Source organism: Rhinolophus sinicus, chromosome 1, assembly GCF_057876585.1.
Source record: "Rhinolophus sinicus isolate RSI-liver-muscle chromosome 1, RSI-T2T, whole genome shotgun sequence".
NCBI lineage: Eukaryota > Metazoa > Chordata > Mammalia > Chiroptera > Rhinolophidae > Rhinolophus > Rhinolophus sinicus.
In genome coordinates, this window is record NC_142501.1 from 165,754,146 (window position 1) to 165,765,445 (window position 11,300).

At 37.6% G+C, this 11,300-nt stretch overlaps 1 protein-coding gene across 2 annotated transcripts in view; it reads left to right on the forward strand.

The window, feature by feature from the left end:
• The window catches only part of GPAT3 (glycerol-3-phosphate acyltransferase 3), a 54,760-nt gene extending 45,482 nt beyond the window's left edge, over positions 1-9,278 (forward strand). For both annotated transcript variants that reach the window (XM_019731307.3, XM_019731306.3), the window contains exons 8-13: positions 463-578; positions 1,762-1,817; positions 2,349-2,434; positions 2,938-3,066; positions 4,457-4,536; positions 7,992-9,278. In XM_019731307.3, coding sequence (XP_019586866.2) covers positions 463-578; positions 1,762-1,817; positions 2,349-2,434; positions 2,938-3,066; positions 4,457-4,536; positions 7,992-8,103 — 579 coding nt within the window. In that variant the 3' untranslated portion in view covers positions 8,104-9,278. The remainder of the gene's footprint in view (positions 1-462; positions 579-1,761; positions 1,818-2,348; positions 2,435-2,937; positions 3,067-4,456; positions 4,537-7,991) is intronic.
• The last annotated feature ends 2,022 nt before the right edge of the window (positions 9,279-11,300 follow it).

The window sequence follows — 11,300 nt, forward strand, 5'->3', positions numbered from 1 at the left end:
CCTAGAAATGGAATTATTGAGTTGAAGGATAAATCTATAGTTTTGATACATATTACCAAATTTTCTTCTGTGGATGTTATAATCTCCTCTCTCCCAAGCAATGTGTGAGAGTGCCCATTTCCTACAGCCTTGGCTCACAGTGCATTGTCAAGCTTTTGAGCCTTTGTCAATCTGATGGGTGAGAAATGGTATTTCAGTTTAGTTTTAATTTGCCTTTCTCTTGACTTTTTAAAGCTAGACTATAGCTAGTATAAGCAACATAGTTTAAAATTCAGTTTCCATGGAAGAACACCGTTTGCTTATATTTGGCCATTCATGTTCCTTATGCAGACTAAAAACTTTAGTCAGTAAAAGAAGGCCTATCTTTTCTCTTAGTAAGGAATAGGAACTTACTCCTAAAAAAACAGCTTTCTTGGACAGCCGTGCCTTTCCATTTTTTTCTTTTTCTCATGGTATTTCTAGGTTGGTCAGGTTCATGGTGGATTGATGGGAATTATTCAGAGAGCTATGGTCAAAGCTTGTCCACATGTCTGGTTTGAACGCTCAGAAATGAAGGATCGACACCTGGTTACTAAGAGGTAAGCGGTGATGTTTCTCAGTATCTGTTGGGGCATAATAAAATCTGACGAATCTTGGCCTTCCTGTCAGAGAGGGAAGAACAGTACTAAAGATTAAAACTGAAATATATTTAGCTCTATTTGTGGTTGGCTTTTTCTGATGAGTCACCTGTCTTAGCTAGATTTTAAAAATTTTTGTTCGGTGGACATAGTGGGGTATATGATGACATTAAGAGGCCTATAAGTTTATATTGCTGTGACTTAGATATAGTCTAATCACTGAATTTTGAAAGTTAAAAATTACTACCTAGAAGGTTAAATAACTGGTCACTGTTCTCTGAATAGATTGTTGATTAAGTAAGTGTTTGCTGAATGACCGTTATTACTTAGCTCTGTCTACAGACAGAGCTAATATTCTTTATGGGACAGGAGAAGACACCTCTGGGGCTTAGGATGGAGATGAGCTACCAGAAACCTTTGCTGGGAAACAGCTGTTTGCCTGAAGTCTTTAACTGAAGGCCCTCTTTCCATTGCTGCTATAAGCATGAAGGTGGGCAAGGCTCTTAAGAATACATTGACAAATACTTGTTGAAGTCTGTTTAAGGCTAGAAAAACTCTCCCTCATCGAGATTTTTTTTAGCAGTGGGACACTCTGACATCTGTAATCTCTCTATCTCAGTCCACCAGCTTCTGGTGAGCAGTTGGGAGCATAGGACTGGCTGCAGGGAGGGCAGGACCTAAGCCTGGAAGAACTTTATTCTCAGCTTTACGGTGGCTATTTTATAGGAAAGTTCAGCCTGACCCATTTAAGGAGTCTTTGATACTTCATGGCTGTAAGGCAGACAGGCCCAGCAATTAATATTCCCATTTTTCAAATGAGAAAGTGTAAGTACAGGGGGAAGAGCACAGAGCTCATCACACAGAGGCTCCAGAGCTCACCTGACTGCTTAGCATTCTTTTAAAGAGTAGTCAGAAGTCCGTGAAAATCTCTCACTTTGAGAAAAATCGAAATAGTGCAGATAGGCTTACACTTTTTTAGAAAGGGACCAATTTGAGTTTATTTCCTTTACTTATATCTTACTTCTTTTCTCCTTATTGTCTTACCATTACATTTGTGCTAGTAGACTGTAAAGAATACCAAAGAGGATTCCCATCTCTCTCTTTTTAAGGGTAATATTTTGATCCTTTATTTTTTTGTTTACAGACTGAAAGAACACATTACTGATAAGAAAAAATTGCCCATATTAATCTTTCCTGAAGGTAAGAGGGGGACTGCCTACCAACCTATACTTGATAACAATAAGTATCAAAAGTATATGAGGAATTGGATTGTTCTAGAATTGGCACTTTCAGTCCAGATCTCTCCTGTTCTATGGGAATGTGATGGCCTTCTCTGAGCTAGTAATTCCTTGCTTCTTTTGAGATTTGATGGAAATCATGATACGTTTTGATCTTAAAAGTTATTTCTGGGTAATGAACTGAGAAAGATATTGTCCATAACTTTTTCAAGGTCCTTATTTTCAGTGTGTTGAAATTGTCACTTATTGTGAAGAAATTGTATTTCAAGCGTATTCAATAGTAAAGTAAAAGTTTATTATTAAACCTGTTTAGAACTGTCGAATTATTACTTTAGCAGGACTTGGCTTGTGAAATGGTGGTAAAATGTCTGTAATTTTCATATGATTTGAATAATTTAAGTTATTTTATTTCAAAATAATTCCTTTAAAAATTTGTTTTAAAAAATGACTCCTTTAAACAATATTCACCAACCCTATTCTCATTTCCCTGTAGGAACTTGCATCAATAATACTTCAGTCATGATGTTTAAAAAAGGAAGCTTTGAAATTGGAGGAACCATACATCCAGTTGCAATTAAGGTAAAACAGATCCCCTCCCCTACCCCAATAAAAAGAGGACAGTTATTTGGTAACTTTATTTTGATATACTTTCAAATTAAAAATTTGCAAGAATAAGGAACTCTTGTATAGTCTTTACTCAGATTCCCCAATTGTTTACATTTTGCCCAATTTGCTTGATTATTCTCTGTCCATTGATATGTGCTAGGGGACTGTGTGCCAGGCCAATGCCTGAGTACTGATGACACAGTGATTGGCAAAACAGATACTGTTCCCATTTTTAGTTAAGTGGGGAGATAGACATTTAAGAGTCATGTAAATCACCCTCTTGTTGCAATGCTTTGGAGCTCTTGTCAGAGGAGGTTGCTGGGCCAGTTTACCGTTTTAATCATTCAAACAAAGAAGCTTCTTTTCTTGGGGGGTGTGATAGAGATGTTTGGCCTGCCACCTTGAAAACATTGACTTGGATAAGAAAACACCACTTAATTCATAACTGGGATGTACTTTCTTTTCTTTTTCCAAAGTATAACCCTCAGTTTGGTGATCCATTTTGGAACAGTAGTAAATACAACATGGTGAGCTATCTGCTTCGAATGATGACCAGCTGGGCCATCGTGTGTGACGTGTGGTACATGCCTCCCATGACCAGAGAGGTATGCTATTGATAACAGCTCTCTTTGGTGTTATATCTAATCAGATGAAGGTGAGAAAACCTTTACCTGAGAACCTGGGTGTCTCCCTTCCTCATATCAGCTAGAGCAGGGCTTCTTTTCTGCTTTCTCAGCAAATGAGTCAATTTTTAAAGATGTACTTCTCTTCCAATAAGGCCAATTTATATTTGGAGACTCTCTTCCATAATAGTGTTTACAATTGCTGTTGGCTTATTGAACCTACAGATATTATGGAATGTTGTATCTTGTTTAAGACTATAGAAAGACTATAAGAAATATATACACATAAAAAAAATTAATACAGCACTACATTTTCTTGATAAAACAATATTTGCTACGACTGAGAATAGAACATACGAGGTGTGATCAAACAATACGGTGAATATTTAAATTTAAAAAAATTTATTGCAGTAAAAGACACAATGCCATCAATCCCCATCAAAATACTCTCCCTTGCTTCAGGTACACTTATCCCATCATTCTTGAACTTTCTGAAGCAATTCTGGAAGTCCTCTTTCATGAGTGTCTTTAGTTGCGCTGTCATGGCTGCCTTAATGTCCTGAATCATTTTGACTTTGGGGAAGGGCCAGGAGTTGCACGGTGCAAGATCTGGTAAATACGGTGGATGAAGACACATCGTAATGTTTTCATTTGAAAGAAATTGCGATACCAGAAGCGATCTGTGACATGTAGCGCTGTCATGATGGAGGATGATTTGCGGCACACTTTAAAACACACCTTCTCTCAACTGTAGTTCACACCTGATTGCCTGCACTGAACAAGTTGAAACTTGTCACACACTGTTACTAAGGTTCAACATACCACTTCCTTTATTGAAGATCTCGTCCTTTCTGTTGGATGGCACTCTGCAGCAGCATTCACCATAGTTTTTGATCTGTTTCATATATCGCTTTTGGTATGGCAATTTCTGTCAAATAAAAACATTATGGCGGGCCCTCATCTACTTTATTCACCGAATCTGGGACCATGCAACTTCTGGCTCTTCCCCAAAGTCAAAATGACCATGAAAGGTAAAGATTTTGAATGGATTCAGGACATCGAGGCAGCCATGACAGTGCAACTAAAGACACTCATGAAAGAGGACTTCAGCACTGCTTCAGAAAGTGGCAAAAATGAAGGGTAAGTGTGTTTGAAGCAAGGGGGAGTACTTTGACGGGGATTAATGGCAATGTGTTTTTTATTGTAAAATATTTTTTTTAATTTAAGCATTCACTGTAGTTTTTGATCACACCTCGTATTTGAGCTAAAATGTGAATCTTATATTTTAAACCAAATCTAAATGATTATGAGGCATTTTAAGGCATTATTTGAAGACTCTATTCCTAGGATGTACTTGTAATTTTTTTTCCAGGAAGGAGAAGATGCGGTCCGATTTGCTAATAGGGTTAAGTCTGCTATTGCTAGACAAGGAGGATTGACTGAGCTTCCCTGGTAAGAAATTTTTCAGAAGTACTATCAATTTTTTTAATTAAAAAAAAACTTTTAATAATGTGATTTATTATGCTAATTAGCAGGAGGGTTACCTAACAGTGATAAGGTTTATACAACATAACAATGGCTTAAATAAGATAGAGGTTTATCCCTCTCATTTAAACATAGGCAGTCCAGGTTGGCAAAATAGCTCATTCTATTTTGCGCTACCATCCTGAATGTGCTTCTACTTTGTGTTCCGAGATGGCTGCTCCAGCTCTACCCAGTATGTTCAGCAATTGGATAGTGGTGAGGAATTAAAACAAGAAGGCCATATCTATGTCTTTAAGAGCATAGACTGGAAGTTGTACAGGTCACTTCCACTGCTCTGATGTCTTTTCTTGTGAGAGCCCCACCATCATAATCTTAAATGATCAAAGGTCCCATCTCCAAATACCATCATATTGGGAGTTTGGGCTTCAATCTATGAATTTTGTAGGGGAAACAAACATTTAGTCTGCATCAATGAGGGTTAGCTATAGCTACATTATAATGGGAGATTAAATTCTCACATACACAGACATTATAGCCAGCAAGCTTGTATTTCAAGTCCTATAAATTTAGTAAAGTCCCTGCTATCTATCTTTTTTGGTGTTTTGAAAACATTTTATATGAAAAGTTTATTGGAGGCAATTGGGGCAGTGTTCTAGAGCAGGATTTGGCTGAGTCAGGCTTTCAGCCAGGCAACTGAGAAGATCTGAACCTGCAGAGGAACCCGAGACTGTGTAGGGGTTAAGCCTCTGGAGGTCGGGATAGTTGGATTCTTATGCTCCTTCATGCAAGGGTGGGGAATGTCTCTAAAATATTTTATTTATTTGCATATCTTGAATGTAACTCATTTCAGCCAGGAAAGACTATTTCTGGCATCCATTATGCTAATTAACAAGCCACTAATTTCTACAGTGAAAACTCATTTCTAAAATTCATTATGCTAATTAAGAAAACTTGGGAGGTTGATGGGAGATAAAAATAGCTGAAGCCTTATGGTGGGCTTCTGATTAATGTCCTGGCTGACCACCTCTGAGTATGAGTTCTTGATTTAGGGCAACTGACTGACCCTAAGGTCAAGACTAGGGTTAAGGTAAGTTAAGGCTAACATTTGTATTGCACCTTCTAAGTTGGACTATGTGAAACTAAATTATAAACATCGTAACATTATGAAATGACAGGCTTCCCAATGCTTTAGTGTACAAATGCCTAAGTGGTCCATAGTCTTTGTATAACTGGCTTCCTCTTTCTTGTTCATTGTTTTCTATTCCTTACTCCTTTCCTCTTACCTGATCACCCAGCCCTGCTCCTGCCCTGAAGCCATTATGCAAAGCTTGGAGCTTTGGCTCAGTAGCCTCAGACACCAAGGGAAGGAAGAAAGCCTTGAGAGATGAAAACAACCAAGAGGAGTCAGCTACAGGACAGACTCCTAATCAGATTTCAGAAATGATCCTCAGAATTTTTCAATTTCTTTTTATCAGGCCACATGCATTCTTATAATAAAAGGTTACTTTTAATTACTTGGCCTCTTTAAAAAGAAAATACACTCACTATCTTTCCAGATGTATTTGTCATTCGCCCACTGGGTCTGAATCAACATGTCTGGATCAGTTTCCTCCTAGATTAAGTAAGAATTTAATTGTATCATCTTAAACTGGCGTGTAAATATGGCTACCCCGCCTTAAGAACTAAGATCTGCCATTGCAAAGGGGAAGTAGGTACAATTTTGAAGTCTTTAGGGGTGGCAAGTCACAGTTGGGGTGCTGAGAGCAGTGTGAGGTTTACTGGATGCTTGAGAAGGACAATTGCTTAAAAATCACATCAGTATATTCAAGGGCAAATGTTGCTAACTTCTTTTCTTTTTTCTTTATTTTGCTAGTTTTAGCTTGGACTTCAGGAAAGGAAGAATAGCCTTTCTTCAGTCTCTCCCTTCCTTAATTCTTACTATTCAGAATTCGCTTAAATGCTATGAATAGTTAGAGGCTAACTATTTGGATAAAAGGGGCTTTTGTGGACACTTCTGGGGACCTGATGACACTTTATAATCTTGTTTCATGGAAATTTTCTACAACTGACCCTCTGGAAAATTTGTGGTCTGCTGTCTGTTTTTAAGTTGAGGACTTACTGGTAGACTGTATCTTAGATTTGACTCTAGAGGCCAGAACACTGCAGTGGACTCAGACAGGCGTCTGTTTGTAGATCAAGTTCTGTCTTCATGGCATTGAGTTCACTGGCTAACCTGTGATTTATTCATCACCATCAGAGAGTACTTGGTAAACATTCGTGCTTAATTGGGTTAAAATTAAACAGGCACAGTATAAAGTAAGCAAGTTCTCAGTCCATGCTCTCCTGGGAGTTAAAATTGAAATTATTTGATTAGGAGAGAGAGGGAATCCGAATAGTCCAGTCTCCTCCCAGCTCTTCCAGTTTGTTGTTTCTTTGAGTTCTCCAAAGGAGAGGCACACACAGAATCCTCATAACTCAGGCAGGTCTGTGTTTTCACCACCCTGGAGAGAGTTAAAAGATTCACGAACTCTGAATTAAGGAATGCTGCTTACACAGGCACTAAGTGCTGGTTGAATGCAACTTATTATTATGTTGTTTGTTTTATTCTGAGTCAGTCTTGAAATACGGAAGGTTATAAATACTTGAAATATAGTGCTGTGGGTGAAAATACAACTTGTTAGACATAGGATTAGATTTGAATAATGGTTAATCCATTTATCTTTAAGGAATTTACCCACAGGTATAGAGTACCCTCACTATTTCCTGTGTGCATATTTTAAATTGTCCATATGGTTTTTTGGTAAGACATAGGACAATTAGGTGGAAAAAAAACCCCAATCATTGTTTTCCTTGGGGAAAAAGATGGGGAAATAATCCTAGTTTTAATATAGAGTCTACATTTTGAATATACAGAGGGTGCCAAAAAATGTATACACATTTTAAAAAAGGAAAAAACTATTAAAATTGTAATACTCAATATATATCGATAACAAAAGATGAATACAAGTCACGTTTGACTTCTGCAATTACAAGAGGTGCTCAAAGTGGTTACCATGAGCGTCCAGACACTTCTGATTACGGCGAACTACTGCTTGAGCAACGTTGACCAAAGTGTCCACTTATATACATTTTTTGGCACCACTGGTAGAAGCCCTAAGTTCTAAAAAGAAACTGGGTGGAAATAGTCTTTATTTTAACCAAGCCTCAAAGCGATGTTTCCTTCCTCAAAGTAACACACATCTCTGGTAAATGGTAGAGCAGAGACTGGAATCTGGGTCATTCTGCTTCCAAATTCTAGTGTTCTTTGCCCCATTGCTGACCAGCTGCTTAAGTATCGTGGCACCACGCAGCATGTATTAATAGGTAACCCTTTTAAATAATTGCTGGAAGTATCTTTTATTTATTTGCCTTTCTATTCCCAGGGATGGCGGGCTGAAGAGAGCTAAGGTGAAGGACACTTTTAAGGAAGAGCAACAGAAGAACTACAGTAAGATGATCGTGGGCAATGGATCTCTCAACTCGGAATCAGACTGATTGTCACCCTGGACATACAACTTGGTTTCTCAGAACTAGTCCTTAGAAATGGAGTGTGTGTGTGTGTGTGTGTGTGTGTGTGTGTGTGTGTGTGTGGTTTTTTTGAGGGGGCCGTTGTTTTGTTTTGTTGATTGTTTGTTTTTTATTGTTAATCTTTTCTACCAGATGATGGTTTCTACCTCTTTATGACAGAGGCCATCCATGCCCTTTTGTTGTTGTTATAGCATTAGCCTCCTAAATTTTAAGGTAGTTGACTGAGTCTAAGCAGATTCTGCCTTTTGTAAAAGATTATGTCATTATTGGTTGAATGAAATATTTGTGTAGGAGGAAGTGCTTCCAAACCACTTTGGAACTCTTTGTGTTTGGAACTCGTTGATATGGTAATTCTCAAAAAATACCCCAAACTTTTTTTCATGATTAGCTTTCTCGTGCCCTTTCCTCCTACTCCCTTCAGTCACTTAAACAGTGAGATTATACCTCAGTTCTAGGTTACCGTCATGGTTATGTTCTCCTGCAAGGTTGAAAACAAAAATGGAGGACCATATTTAGGAGAAAGGATAACTTTGTGACCTCCTGATCTGAAAGCTGAAAGGACATGTTAATATTTTTTACTAGTGTGTTGAAGAGAAATACCATTTGGTGAGCTTTACCAAAGAAGTGAGTCCAAGTTACTATGTGAGTGCATTTATTTATATGTAGGCAAGTTGCGAATAAATACATTTAGACAGCAACTGGTGATAGAGATTTTAGCTTTCCTTGTTTGTATGCTAAAGATCTGTACCTCGTGCCTCTTCCATCTACTGTAACCAAACCCATTTCAAATAGGAGGAGCCTTTTGCAACAACAACAAAAAATATCACATTGATTATCTTTATCAGGAGTATGAATGAGTGAAATGTATGGCACTGCGCCTCACCTTCCACTGCTTTGTAGTTTCTTTTAGAACTTTCCCAGTTTCTTAAACAGAAAGATAAGTGGTAAAAATTAATCTTTTGGAAACTGAGCCTTAAATTTTTTAAAGGGGAAAAGAGGTATTTCCCAACTCACATAGCATAAGCAATGTTTGATAGCAATATAATGCCATCTTAAACTCTGAGAGTATTATATCTCTTATGGTAACCATGTATAGAATGTGAAACTTTTACAGGAATATAAATAAATTCTATATTTCTAAATGTGTTTTTCATTATTTTCCCCTCACCTCTACCCTCTTTTGGTTTTAAGTAGGTTAAATTCTTTCTTATTACAAACAAGGAGTATTTGTTTTTGATTTCAATGACATCATTAAATTTTATTGGACTGGAACATCTGGGAAATGAGGGCATGAACTGCTGGTTTTGGTGTGTTTTCTTCTTCCTATTTAGCCTGTTTATTTGGACTCTGATCCTGTGGACTCCGTATTGAGCAGAGTCGCAGACTTCAGTTCTTTTGCAGGTGAACTTGGGCAGCGATAGTCTCTTAATTGACTATAGGTAGGCCTGGCGTAGCACTACCGGTATAGATTCTTATCTAGCCAGATGGATTTGATTCCAAAGGAAAATATGTAAACAGGTTACCCTCCTTGTCAGCTACTCTGCTAGTCTTACCTCCCATCCTTTCCCATTCTTCTTGCTTTAAGTTTTGCACCTCCAAACTCTGCTAGGGGTGATCTTGACTGAAAATCAGCAAATCCAAATATGTGTGTTGGGGTAACTATTTTTTCTCAGAAAGAAGAGTTTCTTTCCTTTTTTTTTTTACTTTTCATATTCAATATAGTTTGAATTGATAAATCCATTTTATTAATTAGATTGCTCTCAGAAAAGCTGATAGAACGACTAACAGCTGTTTTGTTTGGATACTGCTACAATGTATCTTTCCAAGAGCACTGTGAAAGTAGTAATGCTATCATGTGTTCACTGGGAAATCTCATGCTATCTCAATCAGAACTTTTGTAGGTCTTTGTCTTACGCAACTAGTTTTCAGGTTGTTCGAAGAGTTGCCATGCTACTGAAAATAAGTTTTTAGAAAGCAAATACTGCTCAGATTTACTTATACTTCCCCAAACCCTTTTGCGTTTGCCTTCCCCAATATTATTTTATACTCACTTTAGAGGTAGTGTGCCCAGAGTTTAGCATTCCTGAGTCTTCTGTGATTGTAATGTGATATCAAAGGTAGGCAGGATTTGGTAGAAAAATCCCATTAGATAAGACCTTTCTAACCTTTGTACAGATTCATTCATGGAGCCTTGAGATTGTCTTTTTTTAAAATTCCGACTCTGTCCTGGTGATGTTTACAGACATCTGGTTTTAGGAATTCCCAGGATTTCTGAAATATCTTAGTACATCCTGAGATTAGATGTGCAGTCATGTATGAAACTGTAAATATACTCAGAGCATAGAGAACTAGTCCTGGATCACAGTCTGCTGCAAAGAACAGTCTTGAGGCAAGTTTTCCTGTATAAGCAGACTTGCCAATGCTTATTCAACTTGGTGATTTGTCATTCTCCCCTCATACATAGGTTGTACTTTGGTCACTCGGTTAATATCTTAAGCAACAGACTGTTGTTTCTGACTGCTGTTTTCTCATGACTACACATAATGGGTTGTGGCCATGAGGACTGCCTCTTGATCAGAGCAGCTCTCAGTCATTTTTTCTGAAATGTGGTATTATTGACCTAAATGGCTTCCTGCTACTGAGTAGGTTGTGATGGGAGGTGGCATGAGGCTGGAATCTGAGATTGGTACTAAAAACTGGAGGCTGTAGTAAAGACCTTGACAAAAACTGCTTGCTCTTGTTTTCTAATATTCTAGTGGATTGGTGCTAGCTGTATTTGATGTTATATTTTGAAATAACGGTTAAGATGGTGAGATAAAGAGTCCTAAAGACATTTTCTAATTGTGGCTCTAGCACTCACTGGCTTTGAAGTCTTTGACAGTTTACTTCTCTGTTTCTCAATTCCTTTTTGTTTATTGCGAAATTAGACATACAACTGTATGTGAAATTGTGTAGGTACACTTTAAGGGGGAATGATAAAAAAGATGTCTGTATACTTGTTTCCCAGGCCAATAAGTAGAACATGATTATATCCTGGAAGGTATGAGAAATCACAAATTGTTATTCATTTACAGCCAATGGACAGAAGTTTATTTTTAGTTTTATTGTAAACATGCTTATATAGATCTTTTGGCATACGTGCTCAAGATTTTCTCTAGTTGGTA